The sequence below is a fragment of the Sceloporus undulatus genome, unplaced genomic scaffold (genome assembly GCF_019175285.1).
Source record: "Sceloporus undulatus isolate JIND9_A2432 ecotype Alabama unplaced genomic scaffold, SceUnd_v1.1 scaffold_12, whole genome shotgun sequence".
Taxonomy (NCBI): domain Eukaryota; kingdom Metazoa; phylum Chordata; class Lepidosauria; order Squamata; family Phrynosomatidae; genus Sceloporus; species Sceloporus undulatus.
The window spans coordinates 4,901,024-4,928,231 of record NW_024802934.1 but is presented as its reverse complement, the minus strand read 5'-3'; the positions used below and the strand labels follow the sequence as shown (position 1 = coordinate 4,928,231).

General features: G+C 42.8%; 1 protein-coding gene across 4 annotated transcripts in view; it reads right to left on the bottom strand.

The window, feature by feature from the left end:
• Positions 1–9,516, bottom strand: part of LOC121917205 (leukocyte surface antigen CD47-like) — a 100,878-nt gene extending 91,362 nt beyond the window's left edge. For 2 of the 4 annotated variants that reach the window (XM_042442953.1, XM_042442955.1), the window contains exons 1-2: positions 9,235–9,515; positions 4,841–5,191 (exon numbers count right to left, since the gene is read on the bottom strand). In XM_042442953.1, coding sequence (XP_042298887.1) covers positions 4,841–5,191; positions 9,235–9,283 — 400 coding nt within the window. In that variant the 5' untranslated portion in view covers positions 9,284–9,515. Of the gene's footprint in view, positions 1–4,840; positions 5,192–9,234 lie in introns of all 4 variants that reach the window. The other 2 variants (XM_042442952.1, XM_042442951.1) reach the window with 2 other exon arrangements.
• Between the last annotated feature and the right edge of the window lie 17,692 nt (positions 9,517–27,208).

The window sequence follows — 27,208 nt, the reverse complement described above, 5'->3', positions numbered from 1 at the left end:
TATTATTGCTTGTTTTATTTTATTTCATTAATTTTTATTATTGCTTGTTTTATTTTATTTCATTAATTTTTATTATTGCTTGTTTTATTTTATTTTATTAATTTTTATTATTGCTTGTCTTTATTTTATTTCATTAATTTTTTATTATTGCTTGTTTTATTTTATTTCATTAATTTTTATTATTGCTTGTTTTTTATTTTATTACATTAATTTTTATTATTAAATATATACACCTCTGCCTTGTTTTTTTATTATATTTTATTATTAAATATATGCAAGTGCATTTTCTGTGTATTTATGGCGATTTGAATGCTAACAAGTCTGCCTTTCTTGGACAATTATAGTGATGATGATGATGATGATGATGACTGAGATGATGATGATGATGATGATGATGATGGTGATATTGATATCAACAAGCCTCTGAGGCACGGCCAATGTAACTTGCTGTGATTTTTACAAACTCATGTGCAGTGAAGAAAAACCACAGCCCCTTGCCCAAGTACACACTTCTGAGAAGTACAGTTGAACCCGAGGGCAAGTCCATTTCTGCCATCTGTCTAGGAATAATGCCAAAATGTCCTCCATTTTGATCATGCCTAAAAAACATGCATTTATATTAAGATTTTTTAAAAAAACCTCATTTTTTTCGCATGTCCTCCATTTTTAAAAAATGTGTCCTACATTTGAAAATGTTGCCCTACATTTGTCCTACATTTGTCCCGGTTTGGAGGTCCTGACTTATGGCAACCCTATCTCTAGGTCCTCCAGTGTGACTCTATGGTCAATTTATAGCAGAGTTATGCTGGAAGACCTAGAGATTCCTAGAGTTAGCATATTAATCAAATCTGTGAATAATCAAATCCACAAAAGTCCAATCTGCAAATGTGGAGGGTCAACTGTACCTTTTTAAAAGTGATATGACAGGCACAAGCAACAACACAAACATGGGTTCATGGGAGGGTTCCAGTTTGAACAGAAGCCCATTTGGGCAGAACACCTACTTAACTCTTATTTTACACATTACTATCAGAGTGCATGGCACTTTACAGGGTACAAAAGGTCAAAAGGATTACAAAATACAATTAAAACATGAAAGCAAGACGAAGAAAGTGGAGGCAGGGCTGAATAAGGAAGCAATTTGCAGTTTGTTTTGGTTTCAGGGTTTTGGTTGTAGTCACATGTGCAGTTACAGTAAAGCCTGGGAAATACCACAGGGGGCATTCTGGGAACTATAGTGGGAAGCTACAGGGGAAGGAAATGAGTAACTGGGAAACTCCCATAGCACATTTATTTTAAAAGTATCCTGTAAGGTGTGTGCTGGCAACATTTACCACAGAATGTCTAGTCTGACACTCAAGATTTCCTTGGATGTGTAGAATGCAACAAAGTGGGCATAGGGATCTAGTAGTACCTTTGAGACTAACTGAAAGAAAGAAGCTTCCTCAGAAGCATGTCATGCTCAAACCCATGCTACCAGCTTTTTTCTTTCATTTAATCTCAAAGGTAATACTCGATTCCTTTGCATACTGATTTTCCAGATTAACATGGCTGCTTTTGAATTCTACCAGAATGCAACAAAGATCATTATAAAACAACAACGTACGATATTTTGCTACTACCAGTTATCGTCATTAAAAACTATCATCATTATATACATTAGGAGCTTATGAAACAGGAGCACAGGTGGTAATTTCATGAAATGTTTAGTCTTCTTCATCACCCCCATGCTCCAAAATCAAAACAAGGATGTCTTTAAATTATTCCAGCAGCATTCTAAAATTATATAATGACAATAATGCAATGGTAATTCAGTGGCAGAAATCATAAAAATATAGACAGGGGACAATCATATTTTTAAAACTTGTAGAAAGATGCTTTCTTTCTACAAATCATCCATAAATATTGATAAACTGATTTTCTAAGAATTTATCAGATCCATTTTAACAGCTGTTCTAACTGTAACCACGGCATGTAAACACAGTAGGTTTGTTCCACAGGATAATTAAATGCTGAGCAAAACAGTACATATTTCTCTTTCTTCTGAGCAAGTTAAATGTGCTGATCACAAAGTCCTCAATTAAAACCCAATTGCTTAAGAAATGTTTCCCAGAGTTTATGAAACCACACTCCCAGTTTAAACTTGCCAGAAATTTCCAAACATCAGAGTATTCAAACTTAAGCACAGCAGACCGTTTCCTCCCCTCGTGGAGACCTCCTCTCTCGAAGCTGGATCTCCCAACATGCTCCATCATGGTGCCAATTTACTGTAGTCCCTAATCACAACTTCTCCCTGTACCATTTTATCTTCCACCATCAGATAACTGCACATACAGCAGTTGAGGCCTGATAACCTTATTCTCTTCTCCAACAACACATGCCCTTCTTCTACAGAATGCTCATTTGCCTTGGAGTGGAGGTGCGGCAACAATAACCACCAACACCTCATTTGGAAGTTAAAAAAATGGCCACAACTTTATTAACAACAGCTGAAAGTAGGGTTGGCCTGAAAATACATAAGGTCTAGATCTGTCATCAACCAATCATCTATTGATTGATGAACCAATTTGCTTAGTCACGACCAAGGCCTGTTACAGACTGCCAAAATAAAGCTGCTTTGGGTCTCTTTGGAGGTATGCTGTTTAAATGATGCATGCATCCTAAGAATCCAGAAGCTGCACCAAAGCTGCACTCCAGTGCTTAGGAATGGATTGTGGCTTTGGTGCGACCTCCAGACTCTTAGGACCCATGCATCATTTAAATAGCATACCTCCAAAGAGGCCCGAAGCAGCTTTATTTTGGCAGTCTGTAACAGGCCTAGCTTCAGGATGACAAAAGGGGGGGTTACCGGTTAATCGCCCCTCTGCCTCTCTGTTAAGTGGTTGATCACATCTTCGCATCTCCACCCTTTGTCACCAAGGGATGCTGATACAATGCTTCCCCCGCAATGTTAATACAGCAAACTCCCAGCACTCCCGTGTAGGGTTGTCATAGGTCCAGGCCTCCAAACTGGACAAATGTAGGACAAAATTTTCAAATGTAGGACACAATTTTTGTGCCCTACATTTGAATAGGAGCCCCGGACCTGGGCCCCGCCCTCACTGCTGTGGCGACGGGGGCGGGGCTAAGGCGGGGAGGGAATACTCCTCCCAGGGAGGCTTTCCCCAGGCCTGGGCCCCGCCCTCGCTGCTGTGGCAATGGGGACGGGGCTAAGGCGGGGAGGGAATACTCCCCTCAGCCCGGGGGAGGGGCCAAGCCGGGGCAGGACCGTGCGGCCCCGCCCCAAACTGGGAAAGTCCCGCCCACCAGCGGGATATGGCAACCCTACTCCCGTGTCCTCGTAGGACTCCTGATCCAGTGGTACGCAGCCCTGGAAACCACACCTATCAGATCCAAGACCTATGCTACCTCCCCTAGTTAGTTGTAACAGCACAACCCAAACCAAATATAAAGAGGGGCGGAGGGAGAGCTGGGCTGGAATGGCGCCGGTCAGAGTGCCACGTGGGCCTTAAATAGGCCATCCAACCAATTGGGAGCCAGGAAGGGGAAGAAGTCCCACCCCCAGTTCCCAGCCAATCATGGGGCCCGGACACCCCAACGCCACCTAATCATGTGGCACTTCCGGTCCTGGTGTCTGCTGGGAGTTGGAGTCTGGGCAGTGGACTGGAAGTGCCACCCCTCCTGCCGGCCACAGCCAATCCCGGCCCAGCTAGCCCGGCCCAGTGCCTTCTGGGGCTCTGCCGGGCTGGTGGGCCTTTACAGGTGGGCCATTCCCCCAGCGGCAACCAGACAGGCACGATAAGTCAGACAGCCTATTTCCCTATTTTGAGTACCCTTTATCCACAGATCTGAGCACCCATGGCTTGAAAATATTTAAAAATATATAAATTCCAAACAGCACGCCTTGATTTTGCCATTTTATATACAAGACACCATTTTACAATCAATTCTGTTTAATGGGACTTCAGCACCCACAGATTTTGGTATCCTGGAACCAAACCCCAGCAGATACCAAGGGTCCACTGTACATAGTTTCCCACAGACACACCATTATTTTCCCTGTAGAGGTTAGGTTGAAAATTACCCATTTGGGGCTACTCCAGGGCTTCATGGGATTCAAACCTGGATCTCCCCCAATCTTGCTCTGATGCACTATACTGCACTGGCTAACTACCAAGAAGCCTGTCTATCTTCCTGGCACACTGCAAGTGCCAGACTGCTACAACAGACCATTCATTCATCTGATCCAGTACTATCAACAAAGACAGGCAGGGGCTCTCCACAGTTTGTCCAACTCTCCAGCTCTTTGGAAGTGAACCTGATTCCTTTGGCATAGAAAACATGGGATCTACAACTAAGTTGCAGCCTCTGTCTGACCATTGCCACTAAGCTTTCCAACAGGAAAGGCATCAACAAACATGTCCTCCCTCCTCCTGAGTTCTTTTTTAAAACTATAAAGAACTTTTAGGGGACGTTTCTAACACTGTGCTGAGCAGGCTCCTGGCATATAGAGATTTCTCCATGTTTCACATACAAAGAGGAAGAGCGGGCATTTCTGCTCTCGGTGATCTTTGAAGCAGGCAGCCTTCATATTCCAAAGCTTCATACAATATGAATAACCCTCTCCACTGTCAAATTCTCCTGCCATAGGAACATGACTGAGGGAAGTAGAAGATTCATTTGCAATCACAACTTACAATGAGTAATTGGAGCCAAACCAAAATCTGGGGGCCATAGGTTACTTTACTATTCACCCAAAAATGGAGATAATTTATGGACAGCAGTTAAAATGCACCAGTGATCAATACACAAGGAATGGGACACAACATGAACAACTTACCTGAAACGCGTATAAGTTCGACTATAGTGTCTCCTTCTCTGTTTGATTCTGCTACATCACAGGTGTAGTTTCCTGGAAGTGCCTCTTCTCTTGACAGGACAAGTGAAGCAGTGCCTTGCGGTAGCAATGATAAATCCAGTAAATTTGCGGACTGAAAAGTAATGTTCCTTGTGACTTTATCAACAACTCCATCGTAAGCAAAAAATTCACTTCCTTGTAATTTCCACTTTACGAATGTTACATTAGTCCTGCGCAGTATTAGATTAGTTACTATGCAAGGTATAATGGCGCTGCTATTGCAAATGTCCAGTGTAACAGACCGAACCTTTTCAAAATACAACTGTGCAGAACCTGAAAGAAAACAAAGTCAGTTAGTTATTTTTGTCTTAATAAATCTAGGTTAGCCTTGTCCTAATTATTCGAGAATAGTTCTGAATGCAATGTCCCTCTGTTCATTTAAATAAAATTCCTACACTGTTCTTCAGCCAAAACAAATCTCTCTCTCTCTCTCTCTCTGTCCCCCTGAAATAGTGGAGACTTCTGTTGCATTTGTTCTTTCATTCCTACTACTGTCTCAGAAGAAGATTTAGTGACTCTAGAATACTAAGGGATAAAAGCCACCTATCGACATTTCTTGTTGATTTTCTGTGATTCTTACATCTGGGACAATGCTTTTGCAGTTATTTGTTGCAGCTATTCAGTGAAATTTTTATTCCTTGTTAGAAACCTTGAGCATACCAATGGGAAAGTGGGGCTGAAGCAACAAGCATTTTTAGTACTTCCAGCATCAACATCCATCTAACTTTACAGAATCAGCTGCACTGAAACTTCTAAATATTTATCAAGCTGTGAAAGACTTATTTGAACTTCCTAGGCGTCACAGAACTAAGCATCCTACTGCAGCATATGTAACAGTTCTTTTGAGGCCCAAGTACTGTCAATAAGCCCTGCCTGATTTCACAACAAACCAGCTACTTTGAGAACCATTCTCTTTGGTCTCTTCTCCAACAGCAAAATTTTGGAAAGAGATTTCAAAGATCTAATTTCGACCTGCTCCTCAAATATTCTGCTGCTAAGAACACAGTTTCTGATTCCAGTAGCGCTTAAGTCACCTGATGTTTACAAGAACATTTGTGGCAATGATGATTTTTATCCATAACAAGGTGACACGATCAGAGAATGTCTTTCTCTCTGGAGAGAAGAAAAGTCCAGTGTCATTTCCAGATTTCAGATTATTATTATTATTATTATTATTATTATTATTTTAAGAAGAGGGAAAGAAAGGAAGGAAGAAAAATCTGGCTTTTAGTGTATATGCTCATGTATAAGTCTGGAAATTTTAGTCAAACATTTGACCCAAAAAAAGCTGAGTCGACTTATCCGTGGCTCAATGTAAGTACTGTACTTTAACTCTTATCAAAAAAGGAACCATCTCCTGGTGAAAGGGGAAAATATAATCGGTCCTGGAAGCACTAACCACCCTCTGCTCTCTCTCATCCATCCAGCCTTTAGTGTGATCACAAATAGTTATAATTCTTTGACATGGTTTTCCTTTGTTTCATCCTTTAATCCTTTGTTAGCTGCTCCTAATTTTTACCCTTGACTTATCCATGGGTCATATAAAAACATCATTTTGGTCCCAAAACCTGCCCTAGACTTATAAATGAGGTTGACTTATAGTCAAGCATGCACAGTAAATCTTTGAGTTGGAAGAGTCTGCCCTCTAAGCTAAATCTAATCTAAAGATAAAGCGAATCTAAATTTAAGATACATCTAAATCTAAGCTAAATCTAATCTTTATGATCCACTCACAGCAAGGGTCAGGCAAGAGTGCATATGATGAAAGTGGATCCTTCAGTCTGTCTGATGACTTTCTTCTACACGGGAACATCGCAAGAAAAAGTGACTCCCCATCCCACCTCAACCCAGCCCCAAGGGTAGCCTTCCCCCTTTGGATGCTTGCTCAGAAGCGTGGGGCATTGCTGTGCCCAAGTGTGCCATAGTTTCTGGAGCCCAAGAGTGAACAAGAGGAGAGGGGGGAAAGGGAAAAGAGAGAGAGAGCGGCAGATCACATGCTGTCGCAGCTGTTTAGGACGGTTCTTTCAAGGGCAGGAGCCATCGCCAAGAATGATTAACTGTGAAAACACAACACTTGTGGTGATAAACCAGCAGCCCAAGCCTGCCTCTCCTTACGGCTTCAGCGCAAGAACAGGAGCATGTGGGCAAGCATGCCACGTGTGTTACATGTGGGAGAAAGCGAGAGCGAGTGTGTTTCCACACAGCGTGTGCCTGTGGGTGGCCAGAAGACGTCCTCCTTTCCTTGGACATGTCCCACCTTTCCACCTTCTCTCCAGGAGGAATGTCAAAAAGAAAAATTCCTCCCTTTGGAGCATTTACATTTATATGTATTTACATTTATATGTAGTGGGGCCACATCTCTTGGGTCACATCCTACCCTTTTCAGGAAAGTCCTACATTTAGCGGTGACTTGTCCTCCTTTGCAGTTAGGACATAGAATCCTAGGAGTTTGTCACACTGGGGCTAATTTCGGCATTAAAGAGAGATCAAAGCGCATTTAAAGCCCCCCTGCAAATAAAGCAGAAATGGCGAGTAACGGCGCGAATGATTATTATCACATGCAATTGAGCAAATGAAGCAATATTGGAAATGCACTGCAGCTGGAATCCCAAAAGTAAAAAGATGTACTTTAATGCTTCTTTGTGGTCGCTTTAATGGTGACTCCATGTGAATGTGGTTCGCGTAATTACGCAATTTTTGGGGAACACTCACGGGATAAACTCACAATCTGCTTCGTGTGATAAACTCCATCCAATCCAACCCCTTGCCATGCAGGGACTCACAATCAAAGCAAACACACACACACACACCAGCCTCTGTTTACAAACCTCCAAAAAAGGAGGCTCCACCCCACTTGGGAAGATGGAGCATCTCCTCCTGTCAAACAGTTCTTAAAGTCAGACTGAGCTGGGGTCTCATCATCGGTGTGTCCAGAGGTTGTCCTCCTTTTCCAGGACACATCCTCCATTTCAACCTGCTAGATGGATAGGCTCCATTAGGGACTGAGTCCAGGAAGAACTTCTCAATGTCCTCCATGTTGATCATGACCAATGAGCATGCTTTTCTATTATTTCTATTTTCCTTTGGTGTCCTCCATTTTGTGGGGCCCTGTCCTTCTTTGTGGTGAGGACACCTGTTTAGGTGGGTCTCAGAGGAAGGGAGAGAGAGAAAGAGAGAGGACCCAGGGTCCCTCCAAGGCCCCCGGTGCCCAGCCTCTATCCTTCTGGCAGGCATCCTGGTACATGGGATCCGTAGTTCACCCTGGCAACGTGGGCAATGATTGCTTCAGTCTCTGATATGTAGACCCTATCCACCTGGCAGGCATCCCTTTCAGAGGGATCTGTAGTTCGCCCTGGCAAAGTGCGCAGTGACAGTCTATCCATCTGGCACGCAGCCCGCCGGAGGGATTTGTAGTTCACCTTGCCCAAGTGCGCAACGACCGGGTCAATCTCTAATAGAGCCTATCCTTCAAGCCTGGGATTTCTAGTTCGTTCTGCCAAAGTGTGCAAGGAAAGGCAGAACTGAGCTAAGGCGGAGGGAGGGAGGGAGGGAGGGAGATTGGGGGGATCCCGGCCGGAGGGATTTCTAGTCCGTCCTGTCAAAGTGCGCAACGCCAGCCCAGCCCCCGAAGCCCCCCTTTCCCTCCATTTGGAGCCAAGCAGCGCCTTCGCCGCCCGTCCTTCCTCTCTCAGGACCCCCCCCCCCCACCCCCCCGGTGACAGAGAGAGAGAGAGAGAGAGAGATGGTGATGATGATGATGATAACGATGGTGATGAAGAAGAAGGAGAAAAAGGAGAAAGAGAGATGACAGAAGACGTAAAAGGAGGGAGGGAGAGAGAGACAGAGAGAGGTGATGATGGTAATGACGATGATGAAGGAAGAGGAAGAGGAAGAAGGGAGGGAGGGAAAGAGAGAAAGAGATGATAGGAGAAGAAAAGGGGGGAGAGAAATGAAGGAGAAAAGGAAGGGAAAGAGAGAGAGAGAGAGATGATGAAGAAGAAGAAAGAGGGAGAGAGAGAAAAATGAAGAAGAAAAAGGAGGAAAGAAGGGAGGAAAAGAGAGAGATGAAGAAGAAGAAGAAGAAATGAAAGAGAGAGAGAGAAATGAAGGAGAAAAAGGAGGAAGAGAAAGCTAGAGATGATGAAGAAGGAGAAGGAAAGGGAGGAGGGAGGGAGAGAGAGAGCGATGAAGGAGAAGAAGCCGAAAGAGGGAGAGGGAGGGGGAGGGGGAGAGGGATCCCGGGGAGAAGGGGATCCCGTGCGGAGGAGCAGAGCCGGGGCTCCGGGGCTCCGGGGCGAGGGAGCGGAGGGACTCACCGGCGGCCAGGGCGCCCAGCAGGAGCCAGCAGAGGCGCAGCAGCCCCATCCTGGCTTCGACGGAGGAGCGCAGGCAGGCAGCGAAGAGGAAGAGTCTCCCGCGAAGGCTAGCGATGAGGATGAGGATGAAAAATATGAGATGGGGAGGGAAGGAAGGAAGGAAGGAGGGGAGCCCAGGGAGAGAGAGAGCGAGAGCAGCGGAGCCCCAGCCGGAGCCGCCCAAGAGCCGCAGCCTGACGACGAGGACGACGAGGAGGAGGAGGAGGAGGGAGCCCCGTCCTCTCGGTCCCTCCAGCCGCAGCGAGAGGGGCGGGGCCTCCCAGGAAGGCTTTCGCTTTCGCTCTGCGCCGCCCTCCGAGAAGAAGAGCAGGAGGAGCAGGAGCAGGAAGGGAGCCCCTAGTCTCCTCTCTCCTCTGGGGATGATGGGGCTCCAAGGGGCTTCTGAGGGAGTGCTCCCCCCGAGACTCCCGCCTGCCCCAATGGCCCAGGAGGACGCAAGATGGAGGACCTGCCTCAGGGAAACATGGGGATGATGGGGCTCCAAGGGGGGGGGGGTTCTAAGGACCTCTAGAAGGTCCCCCAAGACTCCCCCACGCCCAGGTCCTAATGTCCCTATATTGGAAGAGAGGAGGGAATAATAACAATAATAATAATGGCAAAGCAGGACAAAAAAGGAAACGCAACATAGAGAACAGTTCCAGAGCAAAATGGGGATAATGGGGTTGCAGCAGGGGGAGAACTGGGTCCCCAGATGGGGGTCTCTAAGGTCTCAGGAGGGCAAGTTCTGTTGGGGCGAGTGGAATGACGCACTATGTGTCCACCACAACCTCCTGCAGAGTTGAACCACGTCAACAGGACGCCAGGGAGAAGGAACCTGTGGAGATGTAACTGCAAATGGCCGTGAGCTCTAGGCCTGGGAAATAACGACACTAACAAGCCTTCTCTCTTCAGGAGGGCTTTAATCCTCGTTTGCAGTATTTACACAATAGATATATGCAGTGTATTGGACATCCATCTCTAATACACACTCTTTACACCAACCAACAATAATAACACAACCTCTGAGGCAGCCACATTAACACACAACCATCTCTCAGTGACAGTTAAGAAGGACAGTTGGCAGCTGCATCAACATTCCCAAGATGCACTGCTTAAATGCTGACACATATAATTGCCTCTGGAGCTGTAGATTACCTGCACAACAGCTCCCCCTAGTGGCCACACCAGTGTCATTTCCTGGCACCCCCAGAGTGGGGGCCCCTCCTGAAAAATGGGAGGACATTATTATTATTATTATTATTATTAGTATTTATGCCCTGCTCTTCAGCCAAAAGGCTATCAAAGCGGCTTACATTTTTAAAAAATCAGACATTTCCAGCTTACAATCCAAAAAGGAGAAGGGAATGGCGGTAGGGAAGGGGGGAAGTCCAGCAGGTCTTCTCTCCCTCTGAGGCCTGGCAGGGAGGGCCCTTCTTCTTCTCGCCCGATGGAGTTGGCCTCCTATCTCTGCCTCTGGATGTTGGTGGACAGATATGACTAAACACAGCTCAAAGCACTCCTAAGGATGTAAATTTATTATTATTATTATTAACCTTTATTTATAAAGCGCTGTAAATTTACACATCCTGAAAATCCATGCTCCTCGGTTCTGCTCAAAATGGAGGGCCTTTTGAACACTCCTTCAAAGGGTGAAATGGAGGACATGTCCTGGGAAAGGAGGAGGAGGAGGAGGAGGAACTCTGGCACCACACAGTGTAAGCCACTCCAGAAAAAAATGGAGGACATGACCAGCTCAAAACACACCTAGAAATACATATAAGATCATGCTCCTCAGTCCTGCTCAAAATGGAGGAACTTTGGACATTCATTCTAGACAGAAGGTTGAAATGGAGGACATGTCCTGGGAAAGGAGGACCCCTGGCCCCACAAAATGGAGGACATGGCCAAATGCAAAGCTCAAAACACTGATAATGTCACAATAGTTCGTTGTTTTGTTATGTTCTCCCTTGTATTTTTCTGAGGCGCATACCTTCATCCACATGCCTTGAGGGCTTACCATATACTGTACTTACAGAGCAAGGCAAATGTTTGAAATGGGACTTTATTAGTAACAAATTCTTTGCCTGAATAGACATTTAAATTATTCTTTTAAATGATTTCCCTTCTTGAAGGGGAACAGCAAATGTGGCAGTTCCCAGAATCCCATAGCACTGAGCCATGGCAGCTGAAGCGGTGTCAAGCCGGATTATTTCTCCAGCGTGGATCCAGAGACGCTTCCTGCCTTTGTTTTGCCGGGTGTTTTGTGGTTCTGTCACATTTCATAAAACCTAAAGAAATCATGCCATTGAAATGTCTGAAGTTAAACCCAAACTATCATTACATAAGTTGACAGTTCAGATGCAAATGCAAATCTTTTAGAGAATATCATAACCAATTTTAATTGTGAATAATGGGAATAAAGGTGGCCTTTTTAGTCAGTTTCACAGCTTTTTCAATATTTTGTTTTATTTAATACACAACACGGTGTTTTCAACAAATTAAGGCTAATTTAGATGCTATTCAGCCACACAGAGAGGCTTGGTCATCATCCACAGAGCAGAAGCTTCATGCGTTAGTGATATTTTAAATACCATTCTGTGGCACAAATAATTTGAAGGGACTACACAAAAACAGGGAAGCACTATTTTGCAGCAGCCCTATCATCAATGCAAATTAAGAAAACAAAGACAGTCTCATCTATTCAGTGTTGCCCCTTTCCAGCCTCCCGGCTAAGACCATCCTATAGTTTTCCTATCCGTGGATGTTTTAGTCTTTAATAGTTTGCTACTCGGTGCCAAGTGGGTGCATAGGGAAATATGTTTTGCAGCCAGAGGTTGGATCCTCCAGTGTGGTGTGTACAGTGGGCCCTCCACATTGGCTGAGGCTAGGGGTGCAGGGCTCCCATGAAAGTGCAAAAACTTCAAATAAAAAACCACCATACTTTTAAACTGAGAGGACACTTCTAGGGACTTTTTCACACGGGGACCTATGTGCTTGCATCCTGAAAATGGTTAAAGTGTTGGCATCCCAGAAAAGCAAGCAAATTCGTTAATGCTTATCACACACAGAGCACAACAAGGGGTAAAAGCACATTACTTAGGCAAGAAAGTGGGTCGAATGTGAATCTGAGTTTCAGATGGATGTGGACAAATCCCTGTTGGAAATAGGTTTTTTGCACATGCTCCAAACTGTCATTTCCACAAGTGAATACACAGACATGCTCCAGAGAGGGAAAGGAAACCAGGGAGGAAAATCCTCTTTGCGCCAGAAACTGTTTCAGGGGAAGGCAGGCTGAGGTTTCCGTTTGCCCATAAAAGTCCCATAAAACCACAAACACACATACACATACACACACACTAGAGAGAAAGAGGAGGTGGCTGGTCCATAAACTTGCCTGATTTCAGTGAGAGCTGAAACTCCCAGATGCCCTCCTTTTCCAGAACATGTCCTCCATTTCTCCCTCCTGTAGAGGAGTAATTCCAAAACATCCTCTCCCTCTGCCTTCTCTCACCAGCTGTTTCCTGCTGCAGGAGGAAGAAATCAGATGCATGAGGTAAAGAGGGTGTGTGTGTGTGTGTGTGTGTGTGTGTCCCTTTAAGAACAAGCCTGTCTCCCTCTCCTTGGCACAGCAAGGAACCCTGGGAAATCTGGAAACTGGGAGAAACCAGGACATGGTTTTTAGACGGGTGCTATTACATGAAGAGAGCGAATTTGTGAATGAACTCGACATGAAAATACAGTATTTTGGCGAAAATGCTTACTCCTGGATTCACCTAACTTTCTGTCTGGAGTCTGACTGGTTTGTGCACAATGTTGTCTGAAAAGCAACTGCAAAATTGTCCCTAATGCCCTGGATGACCCTGCATTGTGACCACCAGTTTAACCTTCCAATTTCCTCCATGTGAAAAAGTGCCAGGAGTCTCTAGATCAGTGGTTCCCAAACTTTGGGCATCCAGATGATTTGGATTTCAGCTCCCACAATTCCAGAACGTTGGCCAAGCTAGCTGAGGATTCTGAAAGCTGAAGTCCAAAACACCCAGAGGACCAAAGTTTGGGAACCACTGCTCTAGATCCTTCAGCACAATTGTATGGTCAACATCTACCAAACGTTGACCATGGAACTGTGCTGGAGGAGCTACAAATGCCTCTAGGAATCTCTAGGTCCCCCTACACAACGTCTGGAAAACAATGGTCATAGAGTCATGCTGGAAGCCCTAGAGATTCCTAGACAGAACATAATGATCAAATGATCAAAGCCACAAAAGTCAATGCTGCAAATGTGGAGGGCCAACTGTACTTCCATGATCAGACTAAACAAAAAAGGCTTCTTCAGTTGCCTCAAATCAGGGTTCTAGGTGAAACAGACAGTAGTTAGGATCACAATGGTGTACTGTGATACCACCACGCTTTCCAAGTCCAACAGTCTTCCACTTTTGAAAATTAGTACGTGTTGCTAGGCTGTTAAGACAACAAGGGAAACTATTGGCTCACCACTTATCCCCATTGCAGACTTGCAAGAGGTGGCTTTGTTCATGGATGGGGGTGGAAATTCCAGACTTGTCACCCTAGGTGGCAACACCAATAAAACAAAGCATTCCTAGAGCTCAACAATTCATGGCCTACATGGCAGTCATAGGCTACTTTTAGATTCTGTATGGCGCTACAGACTTCTCATGTGTTAAATTATAAACTTGATTTGGTGTTTTACTGGGAAGGAGGAATGTGATCTAGGGAGGCAGGGATTTATGTAGAACATCTTTGAACTCTAAGACATTGGAGGAAGCACCTACCTCTAGCGGATCTGGATTCTATGTTGCTTTCTGATCTCTGTGAAAAGGGTTCTTGATCAAGCGATTCACACTTTTCTGGTGAATCTGGGTGTGGGAAGAGATACTGCTAAGTAATCTCTCTCACTTAGTAGAACCAGTTTGGTTTCTTACAACCTTTTCACACTAGACGAATCCTGGGCAGAAATGAGATTTAAAAGTAGGAAAAAAACGCAAATGCGGGATGTTTTTCAGACACCGTTTCTTCCAAAGAACAGTAACATGAAAATAAAGTGAATAGCAAGTCGACAAAAACGACACCTGGGAAGTACTTTTGGGAACTTCCCAAAAGTAAAAAAGTGTAGTTTTTGTTGACTTTCCATTCATTTTATTTTTGTGCTGTTGCTCTTTGGTGCAAACGTGTCTGAAAAACATACCACATTTGCTTTTAAAATCCTGTTTCTGTGCAGGATTCGTCAAGTGTGATAAGGCTCTTAGACTCTCTCTGAGTTCTTGCTTCATGAAGAAGATGGAGCCAAAGAAATCCTATTTCTCTGTCACCAAGGAATTTACATGGTAGCATTCAGCCAGCTTGTTCCATGACATTACAGGTTGGCTGTCAAGGGCAGTTAGAGGAATATTCAGTAACTGCTCTGATGCTGTTTGATAAACATGGTGGATTAATTTGCTCACATCCATTCTAATTGAAGTCCCTGGCTAAATAGTCAGTATCGGACGTACCTTTGATCTCTCCTTGTCATTTTTTAATGGTAATACGTGAGTACATGCAATTTGAGAATGTAGTCGCTGTTCGTTGACAGTGTGGTCCTGTCTGCCTTGAAGAAAGCTGCAGCAACAGGAGCTCATCATAGCAAATTATAACTGATTTTGAGAAATTATCAACTGGTCTCAAACACATCCTACTCAAACAAGATGCTATGTATGTGATGGTATGTTCCATCTTGTTACATAAGGTTGATTATCTGGATCTATTTCAATTTGGCTTCTCTTCACATTTGGCCATTGTGGTGTAGTGGTTTGAGCATTGGACTATGACTCTGGAGACCAGGTTTTGAATCCTCACTCATCCTATTAGGTGACTTTGGGCAAGTTACACTCTCTCAGCCTCAAAGGAAGGCAAAGGCAAACCCTCTCTCAAAAAATCTTGCCAAGGAAACCCCCTGATAGGGGTAGCGATAGGGTTGTCATACATTGGAAATGACTAGAAGACATCCAACAACAACAACCAACAACTTGGATTTGGGACCGAAATTGTCTTGATCATCACATCTGACAGTCTCTGCTGAGAGATGGATAAGCAGAGTATGATCCTGCTGGTCGTCCTGAATTGCTTAGCATCAATCATGGTATTCTTCTGGTTTGCCTTCTGGAATTGGGATGGGGAGGTTTGCACTATACACTCATCCCTCCATATTTGCGCTTTGATATTTGCAGATTTGATTATTCATGGATTTGTTTAATATGTTCTCTCTAGGAATCTCTAGGTCCTCCAATGCAACTGTATGGTCAACTTTAACTAAACGTTGCGCTGAAAGACCTAGAGATTCCTAGAGAGGATACTCTACTAGGTATTTGTACCACCTTCAGTGCAGTTCTGTGGTTGGTCTCTGTTGGACATTGACCACAGAATTGCACTGGAGGACCTAGAGATTCCTAAAGAAGTAAAAACATGGGTTTTTTGTTATTTGCGGTTTCCCCATATTTACAGGGATCTTGTGCCCCTAACCCTAGCGAATATGGAGGGGCAAGCGTATTTTCATGGCAGCAGATGGTCTCCAGAAGGTGAAATTGAAAGATTGCTGCTCCACAATAGTGGCTGGTGGCTCCCACTTCAGTAGGGCAATAAAGCTGCTCCAGGCTTTAATCCAGGCTGGGTCCAGGTTACATCTGGGATCACCTCCTCCTGTATAATCTGCCCCATACCCTCAGGTCCTCTGAGGGACATTAACTCCCGTCAACGAGGACTAGGTTGGCAACAGTCAGCCAGAGGACCTTTTCTTCAGCCGCTCCTAGACTGGGGAACAACTTGCCGGAAGAAATTTGACAGCTAAATACACTGTCCGAATTTAAAATATCATTAAAGACCAGTCTTTTCTGTCAGGCAAATCCAAGTGATTTTTTTTAATTGTAATTTTAAATGATTATTTTAAAATATTGATTGTTTTAATACATATGTTTCTTGTTTATTCTTTTAAATCAATAGTTTCCAAACTTTGGTCCTCCAGATGTTTTGGACCTCAGCTCCCAGAAGCCCCAAACAGCTTGGCCAACTGCCAGGAATTCTGGGAGCTGAGGTCCAAAATGTCTGGGTGACTAATTATTGGAAACCACTGTTTTAAACTGATGTGTGTATTTAACTGAATTTTGTATTTTGGTTGGACCGTTGTTGTTCCCTGGCTCAAGCAGCACCTAATGGGTTGCACCCTCTTTTCCTCAGTACTTCAACACCCCTTTCCTCTTGACAGCCAGTCTTTTTTTCCCTGCCTTGATAGCTGACTATGCAGTACATGGGAATGCATGTAACCAAACCATGCCACAAAAGCTGCTTTGGAGAGGTGAGTAATAAATCATCATCATCATCATCATCATCATCATCATCATCATCATCATCATCTCCAAAATTTTGGAAAATTATATATATAATTTATATTTCTATATTTATAGTATACTTATATAATATAATATTATTATATTATATCAGTAAGGAAATATTCTCCAAAAGGCTGAACCCTATTCCTATATAGGTCTTGCACCTTGGACACCTCTTGAGAATCTGGCTAGTTTGTAGGGAAGGGCAGCTTGATAGCTGGTTGCCAGGCAACGGACAGCACAGAAGGAGCGAAACCAAGCCCAGCTGTGTTGGTTGGGTGGGGCTTCCTGTCAAGAGGGAGGATTTAAACACCGCAGAGTCATGTGCTGGCTATGCGCCATAATAAATATTCATTCATTTAGTTGTCAGATAGGTCAGTTGGCCTGTTCTAGTTGAGTCAGGTCTGTTTGGTGGTTCTACTTAGAGAGAGAGAGTGGGATAAAGGATGGTTAAAAGCCTGCCAAGTGGTTGAATTTAATCTAACCATGCTAAGCTTGAGGTTAACTCACACAACATCATGATGATGATGATGATGATCTTGTATGGGTAAACCTCAAGTTTAGTATGCTTAAAACCAACCATTTGGCAGGCTTTTAAACATTCTTTATCCCACTCACTCCCTCTAAGTATAACCACGACTCAGACCTGACTAAACTAGAACAGGCCAACTGACCTAACTGAAATTGTTATTATTACAGTGGTACCCCGGGATACGAAAGCACCGCCTTACGAAATTCCCGGGATACGAAAAAATCCCATAGGAAAAAACTGTTCCGGGTTACGGTTTTTTTTTTCGGCTTACGAAAAAATTTTTTGGTGCTTTTCGGCGCTTTTTCGCACGAAATCGCGGCTTTTAGCGCTAGCGCCTATGGCTTTTTTGGGTTACGAAAAAATCGGGTTACGAACGCCGCGGCGGAACGAATTAATTTCGTAACCCGAGGCACCACTGTATTTCTTACCTGCCTCTCCATGGATCAAGTCAGGGAGCAACAACAGACCAGCAAATATGCATCAATTAAGAACACAATATCAGTTAAAACGTACATCAGTTTAAAAGAACAAACAAGACACATACCTATTAAAACCATCTATGTTTAAAATTGATCATTTTAAATTTTTACAGTTTTAAAATTCATTATTTCTGTATGTTTCTCAATAAAAATTACTGTTTATTTTACAGTGGTTGACACTGGAGCGTGTCCAAAGGAGGGCGACTAAACTGGTGAAGGGTCTGGAAACCATGTCTTATGAGGAACGACTTAGGGAGCTGGGGATGTTTAGCCTGGAGAAGAGAAGGTTAAGAGGTGATATGATAGCCCTGTTTAAAAATTTGAAGGGATGTCATATTGAAGAGGAGCAAACTTATTTTCTGCTATTCCAGAGGAAAATGGATGCAAGCTACAGGAAAAGAGATTCCAACTCAACATTAGGAGGAACTTCCTGACAGTAAGGGCTGTTTGACAGTGGAATAAACTCCCTCGGAGTGTAGTGGAGTCTCCTTCCTTGGAGGTCTTTAAGCAGAGGCTGGATGGCCATCTGTCAGGGATGCTTTGATTGAGAGTTCCTGCATAGCAGGGGGTTGGACTGGATGGCCCTTGCGGTCTCTTCCAACTCTATGATTCTATGATTCTATGACACGGGATCCAATCATCACTACTGTCTCACACTCTATGGCCCAGTGCTTATGCATTACCAAAGAACCCATGCTGTCTTTGACATTTAGCATTACATCAGGGTGAGCAAGTTCTGTGGTTCTAAGTGCCAAATCCCACCCCCATTGTGGCCTTTACACATTTCTCTTTAAGAACAAGGCTTTTGAGAAATATGTGCCTTTTTAAAAAGAGCATAAGTGCATAGGTGAGAGGTTTCTGGGATTGTGTCTATGCTTTAAAATAATAGATGTGCTACTTGTATGTCCAACTCTGCAGCCTTTTCAGCCACTGCCACAAAAGCAAATTTCAGCAGTACAAAAAAGGCCTCAGGGGCTGCAACGAGTTGCATTTGGCCTGTGGATCATATGTGGTCTACAAGATACTGTTGAGTGAAGTTTGATGTGATGGAACACATCTTGCACATACATGCTTACTACAGTATATCTTTCCAAACCAAACTCTGAATGCAGTGATAGTCTGGGTGTGGACTAGGACTGGAAAGAAAAATATTTTTTTCTCCCTTTTTTGCAAATTTTCAGCCGAGACAGGGTTCCTTGCTACTTGAGAATCTGTGTCTGGTAGAATAACAGCAGCCATGTGGTTCTTCACACTTTGCCATATCCCTCACAGTTTTCAGCTGCACAAAAACACATCTGGATTTTCTGCAGACAAAAAAAAAAATTGCTTTTGCACAGAAAACAAGTGTCCTGTGCAGGGAACAATCTATTTTGTGAAGGAGACATGTTTTCTCTGTACAAACCCATGCATATTTCTGTGAAAAATATTTTCCCGAAAGACTTTCCAAAGACTACCCCAAAATCTTCATAATGTTTGTGCAGTGGGGAAAACAGTGAGAGAATTATTGATATGTTTTTGTGACAGTGAGGAATGCAAAGTTTACATTCCTAGTATGGACCAAGTGACATTTACCCTGTTGGCTGGGAGATTTGTTAGTCCAGGATTATTTATTCATTTATTAAAACATGTATATATCCCACTGTATGATCGAGGATCTAAGGGCATGGTACAACAAAATCAATTTAAGATAATAAATAACAAGAACAATAATTGTTAGACTTAAATATATTAAACAATTTATCAATCAAAACAAGACCATTTAAAACCAGTTAAAAATAAGTGAGAGGGATAAACTGAATTCTGGTGTCTCGTCTCAACTCAAGTACACCCAGCAAATCAATTGTTGAATGATGAGTCAACATATAGGTAAGGTAAGTCCCACTGGTACAATGGGTCTACTCTGGTTGGGATTAATATTATTCAGGCCAATGTGTTTTGTGCAGTTTTAGACTCACTTGCTGCTCTTGAATGTTCAGGTAATGACAATAGTGGTCAAAACTGCTTTTTAATAGCCTAGGTTGTTACTTCAGCATGCTTTTATGGAGACAATGGATCTGGGCAGTGACATGGTTGAGTAACATCTAGATTAGAATGCCATGGTATGCTGTATATGGGATTGTCTTTGAAGAGTCCTCAGAAACTTGAAGTGGATCAAAATGAATAGAAATTCCCCATATGAAGTATGCATACATTTGAAGAAGTAAACCAAGTCTATGAAAGGTTATGCTACAGCTTCTTTTGCTCAGGTGCTACAGGATCCCTTTCCAACTGCAACCCAGCTATGTCTCTGAATCCTATCCCCATGTGAAGCTTACACAATATCAATATTGTTCCATCTTCATGGGCTACCCATCTATTTCCAAGTCAGTTCAAGTGTTTGCTTCAAATATGAAAGTCTTAAACAGTCTGGGACTCGAATGTTTCTGCTGACGTATATCTAGTGAGACACTCAGATTGACATCACAGGCTTGGCTCTATGTATTTTGAGTTAAGGTGCCAAAACTGAGGAATGGCTTATTGGATACAGCAGTTTTTGCTAATGGTCAAATGTAGCAGTTGTTCCCTTAGGATTGTACTATTTGTTGTTTTCTTTGAAGAATTCTGGGTTATAGTTGTGGTTTTACTACTATTGTTAGCAGGACTGGAAACTTTTCAAAGACTGAGGATAAATATTTTAGGTTAAGGAATGCATAAATTAATACATCAGCTGTAGAATTTGATTGTCCGGTCACTATGGTAGCAACAAATAATGGAAGTGGGGCATGGACCCTGAAACAGGGGGGCAAGGGGGCTTAAGCTCCCCAAAATGATGAGGTGCCAAGATTCAGAACCACCAAGACTCCTGTGTAGCTGAGCTCTCTGAAGAACTACCAGACAAAAGTACCCAAGTTTATAACTACCTTTACATTCACTTAACAGAGTCCTATATACAGTGGTACCTCGGGATACGAATGCGCCGCCTTACGAAATTTCCGGGTTACGAAAAAAATCCATTCAAAAAAACTGTTCCGGCTTACGAACGTTTTTTCGGGTTTACGAAAAAAAAATTTGGTGCTTTTCGGCGCTATTTCACACGAAATCGCGGCTTTTCCCCATTAGCGCCTATGGCTTTTTCGGCTTACGAAGGATTTCGGGTTACGAAAGCGGCGGCGGAACGAATTAATTTCGTAACCCGAGGTACCACTGTATATTTTCCCTTTTCCTTGGTATATTAATTTTATGTCTTAACAATTTTAGGGTCTCTCATTATTATTTAGTCATTATTTTCATGGTATTCACAGTGTTAACTGTTCTTTGTTATTCAGCTTCAACTCGTGGTGACTCCATGAATGAGACATGTCCAAGACTCCCTGTCCTAAGCTGCTCTGCTCAGGTCCTGCAGGCTCAGGGCTGTGGCTTCCTTGATTCAGTCTCTCTATCTGGTATGTGGTCTTCCTCTCTTTCTATTGCCCTCCGCTTTTCCAAGCATTGTTGTCTTTTCCAATGAGTCATCTCTTCTCATGATGTTGCCAAAATATAACAACCTTTATTTAATCATCTTGGCTTTCAGGGAGAGTTCAGGCTCGAGCTCTTGTAGGATCCAGTTGTTTGTCTTTTTGGCCATCTATGGTATCCTCAATACTCTTCTCCAGGACCACATGTCAAATGAGTTGATTTTCTTTCTATCAGCTTCCTTAACTGTCCAGCTCTCATATTTGTACTGGGAAATACTATGGCTTGGATTATCCTAACATTAATGTTAAGTTTTATATCTTTGCATTTAAGGATCTTGTCTAGTTCTTTCATAACTGCTCTTTCCAGTACCAGTTTTCTTCTAATTTTCTGACTGCAGTCTCCATTCTGATCAACGATTGACCCAAGGTATGGGAAATCTTTAACTATTTCAGTTTTCTTGCCATTGGTCTTGGTTGAATTTATGTACATTCTGCATGATCATTATTTTTGTTTTTTAATGTTCACTCGTAAGTCTACCTTTCCACTTTCTTCTTTAACTTTCTCCAGGACTTGTTCAAGATCTTGGTTGTTTTCTGCTAATAATGGTATTGTCTGAATATCTTCCATTGTTGATATTCTTTCCTCTCTGATCTTCATTCCTCCTTCTTCCAAGTCTAAACCTGCTCTGCGAATGATCCCCCCCCCCCCCCCGCATATGAGTTGAAGAAACAGGGTGATAGAATACAGTCTTATTTGACTCCCTTTCCAATTGGGAACCATGTTGTTTCTCTGTAATCTGTTCTAACTGTAGCTTCCTGTCCTGAATATTGGCTATGTATCGGGATGATCAAATGTAATGCTACATCACTTTTTTAAGAGCAGTCCATAGTTTTTCATCATCTATGCAGCAAAAGCTTTGCTCTAATCTATAAAGCACATGCTGATTTTCTTATGGAATTCCCTGGTACATTCCATTATCCAGATATGTTTGCAATGTCATCCCTGGTGCCTCTTCCTTTCCTGAACTGAGCTTGGACCTCTGGAATTTTTCGCTTCGTATATGGTAGGAGTCTTTGCTGCAAAATTTTGAGCATGACTTTGCTTGCATGAGAAATTAATACAATGGTTCTATAGCTACTGCAATCTTTTGTGTCTCCTTTTTTTTGGAATGTGAATGTATACCGATCTTTTCCAGTCTGTGAGCCATCATTTTGTTTTCTATATTTGTTGACAGATTTTAGTTAAAACTAAAATCAATTCTAACTCAGTTACTTGGAGCAATTCTAACAGGATATCATCTGTTCCTAGTGATTTATTCTTCCTAATTGGTTTGACTGCACTTTCACTTCACTTTCCAGAATTTGGGGTTCATCTTTTTATGATTCCTCTTCCATGTGTCAGATATCCTTTCATCTCTTTTACATAACTCCTCCATGTATTTCTTCCATTGTCTTTTTATTGCCTCTTGGTCATGTAATATGCCCCCCTGCTGATTGTAGAGCATCCCTACCCTTGGTTTAAATTTCTGTTTGATTTCCCAGATCGTATAGAAGAGGTCTCATATTCTTACTTTTTTGTTGTTGGCTTCTATTTCTCTGTATTGATTATTATAGTAATTCTCTTTATCCTTGCGCACAAGTCATTGAACAATTGCATTCATGGTTCTGGTTTTGTTCCTATCTCCCTATTATTTTGCTTTTCTTCTTTCCTTTACTGCTTGAAGTGTTTCTCCTGTCATCCATTGCAATGAATAGATTGTTTCCCTCACAGACCTCTATCAGGTGCTTCATTTCTTCATCCTAGTCCAGTCATCTATAATTAATAAAAAACACTGTTTGCTTTTTTTTGGGGGGGGGGACACAGTTGTCAATTTTTTCTTGGACTCCACTATAGTGGAGAAATTTTTCAATTTCTTCTTCCTCTCCTTGTGTGGTTGGCACATATCCTTGGATTATGGTAATGTTGATTGGTTTTCCCTGAAGTCTTATTGATGTTATTCGATTTGTCCTTGTGTTATATTTTTGACTGCTGTTGCTATGTCTTTACTTACTTTTTTCTTCTTGTCTTTTTATTTCCTGAGTAGAACACTGTGTAGTTATCAGATTCAAAAAATTCCTGACCATTTTAGCTCAATTAACCCTAGTTAACTGCTCTAGTCAGTGGTAGATAATGATGATGAAGATGATGATGAGGGTGATGATGGTGATGAATTCCACGATCTAACTGTTTTGTAAAAAACATACACTAAGTACACAAAATGCCATAATGGCCTCCCAGTCTTGAGCCCCCACATATTACATTGTCATGGTCCCTGATGTTGGGTATTTTGATAGATAAGTAGTGATTGCAGTTGAAGAATTATGAATTAGCATTGCCAGCTAAGTTGAACAATTGTGATTATCATTCATAAGGGGAAAAACAGCACCTTTAAATTGTGGGACCTAGAATGAAATAGGAAATCAGGTTGTAATAATTTTGTCATGGAGGCCAAAAGGTGAGATATAATCATACAACATGACAAAGAATCTTGTGACATTTTAAACACTAGCCAGTTTATTATATCATACATTTTCCTATATATCTGCAGCATATATGAAGCATTATCTATCTGATGAAGTGGGCAGTAGTCTACGAAAGCATATACTATAATCAGTTTTCTAGTGTGTAAATTGCCACAATCTTGTTCTTGTTTTTACAGCAATACACTAAAATGGCTGCCTTTGGAAGTTGGATAAAATGAATATCACTCCATTATTCTGCCTCTTGCAGAGTACACCCTGGCATGCCGATATGTTGGCTAGGTGTGTCCATAGACATTCAGCACGTGTGTTCTGCCTACACTTTTGTCAAGCTGGCTCACAGAGAACACAATCCTATGTATATTTACTCAGAATTAAATCCTGCTCTGTTGAGAGGAGATTTCTTATGTATAGGATTACAGCCAAAGCATGGTAAATATAAATACTGCCCAGAAAATATAATTGGAGCAAAGGAAAAATGAATTATACAAAGCTGAGACAGAAATGCAGTTGTTATCAACTTGTAAAAAGGTAGCAGGTACTTGGGCCTGCCTAGCACTGCCAGCTCCTTGCTGTGAGGGAAATGGGCAGTATTTGATTATTGTGCGGTACTAAACATGATCCAGAACATTCTTGTCTTCTATGACATTAAAAACTGGATTCAGGGCTGAATCTAGCCAGGACTAAATCCTGTCGGAAGCAATCTTCAGTTTGTGTGAATAACCAATGTGTAACTATGTAGTTTAGATAATGTAATATGAGATCTAGGGCATGTGGGGGAGAGATTGTTACTTTCCTTGCCTCCTCTGTTCATGCTCCTTTGCCCCTTGACCTTAGATTAATTGTGTTTTCTGCCTGAGAGGTCATGAAGCATTGGGAGATCTCTCGCAGTGATCAAGGTTCCCTACAGCAATTCAGCCCAGCTGGCTGTTTAATAAAAGGGCATGAGCAGGGAATGGGGAAGCTTGAAGAGGGGAAAGACCGACACTATACCCAGTCAGTTTCTTCCCTGCAGTGGGAGTCAAAAGGCACTCATTGATAGCCAGTCGAAATTGACTGAAGCTAACAGACTATGTGTGTGTGTGGTGTGGAGTGCAGGGAGGAAGGATTTTGCTGTTTCCAACTCAGTCCTCAGAGAGAATAACTTGAATAGACCGAGGCAAAGGCTGGAAATTTTTTCTGTGTGCCAACCTTGGACTCGCCTTCGCTCACACACAGAGTGCTGTCTATATTATGGGATGACTCTGCAGTCCTACCTTCCTCGTGTGGCTGAGTCCAGAGAGATGCAGCTGCAGCACACCCACTCATCGCTTTGCTGCCAAGGCAGCTCTGTGATCACACCCACTCCCTGCTGCCTAGCACACCCACACTTGCCTTACCAGAGACAGCGGCACGTACACACAGCTAGCTACTGGTGGTGCCTCTCCAAAGGATTCGCTGCTCAGAAAAGCAGCTGTGAAACAAATGTGTTGGTTCTCTAGAGGGGGAAGGCAGGGCCCATAGCGGCAGCTGTAAATATGAAAGGAAACCTAGTATTAGCCACTACAGAGGCAATTATTCATTATGGCACCCTGGCTGTTTGTGTGGAAGCCAGTATGATGCAAGGCTTAGAAAAGTTACTTTTTTCTTCTTCTTTTTTTACTACCATTCTCAGAATCTCCAACAGTTTTTCCAAGTTCAGATGTGAGGACTGAAAGGACTTGTAGGTTTGAAATCCCCTCTCAGACATCAAACTCAGTGACTTTGGGCCAGCCTCACATTCTTAGGCTCACAGGGAAGTTACGAGAACCCATTAAGCAGGAATGTTGTATGGCATGAGGCCAAGATATAAAACTAGTCATTCTACAACTCGACTGGCTTCCATCCCTAGCCCACCAATTTTTTTCAGAAGAATGAATTCAACCCTTAAATCCTTGTCCTGGGATTCCTTCTTTGATCTCCTGAACCATTTAAGCCCATTTTACCCCTTGCTTAGCTAGATAGCAAAATCCCTGTATACATCCCCATCCACAAAAAGGGAGACACAAGAGACTGCAGCAACTACAGGACCATAGCACTGATGTCCCATGCGAGCAAAATCATGCTCAAAATTCTGCAACATAGACTCCAATCATACATGGAGATAGAAATCCCAGAGGTCCAAGCAGGGTTCAGGAAAGGAAGAGGCACTAGCGACCACATTGCAAACATACAAAGGATAGTGGAGAGCACCAGGGAATTCCAAAAGAAAATCAGCATGTGCTTTATAGACTATAGCAAAGCCTTTGACTGCATAGACCATGAAAGGCTATGGAATGCCTTTAAAGACATGGGACTGCCAACACATCAGATAGTCCTGATGAGGAATCTTTACTCAGAACAAGAGGCCACTGTCAGGACAGACCATGGAGAAACAGAATGGTTCCCAATTGGCAAAGGGGTCAGACAAGGTTCTTCCTAATGTTAGGTGGAATATTTTTCCCTATAGCTTGAACCCATTGCCCCATATCCTAGTCTTTGGAACAGTTCAATGTCCTAACCTGGTTTGCAGAGTGTGTGCCCCCTCTGTTGTATTGCACAACACATCACGTTCTTGCCAACCATTGACCATGCTGGCTTGAGCTGATGAGGTCCAAAGGTCTATGTGCAAGAAGGTCACATCACACTATACCATTTACATGCAGGAGGTACAACTGTGCTTCGACTCTGTGGCAAAGCAGGACTGGCAATGTGTAGTCCTACCAGTGTTATAACAGAAACTTTCATCAACTCTATCTGAGAACTAATGCAAAGAAAAATCCATTAGTGATCCCTTTATTGGGCAACCGAAATGCACAATATACTTGGTGAGAGCTGTTGGGAGCGGGAGTCCTCCAATATCTGAATGACAACATACCTCTGCAATAAAACACACAATCACACATTCTGCGCTGTACTATGAGAATCAAGCCAGCCCAAAGTTACCTGTTTCAAGAATGAGAAAAGTGCAGCCTTCACATACTGCTGAACTGCAACTCCTAGCATTTCTCACTATTGGCCAGGCTGACTAAGACTGATGGGACTTGCAGTCCAATAACACCTGGCAGGTCATACTTTGCCCAACTTTTGACTTCAGTACTCATGCTGTTTAAATGAACTGTGGAACTACCTTGCAAGGGAAATGCATTTAGTTCTCACACTATTGGGAAGTATTTGTTGTTGTCGTTGTTATGTACCTTCAAGTCAATTCTGACTTATAGTGACCCTGTCATATGGTTTTCTTGGAAAGATTTATTGAGACATGGTTTGCCATTGTCTTTTTTTTTTTTTAAGGTGGAGAGAGAGTGATTGGCCCAAGGTCACCCAGTGACTTTTATGCCTGAATAGTGATTTAAACCCTGGTTACCCAGAGCACTACTCCAATGTTCAGATTACAACCCTATGCTGCATCATACTGAGAAATGTGGAAATAGATTGCACACACATTTTTGAGAAGTGAAATAACAGCCATCAGCATGGGGCTCCTGCTCAGAAGAATGATGTGAACAAAAAGGATTTAACTATTTCTCCCATGCTAGAGTACAAGAACAACAACTACAACAACAATAAGAAGAAGAAGAAGAAACTTCTTCCCAA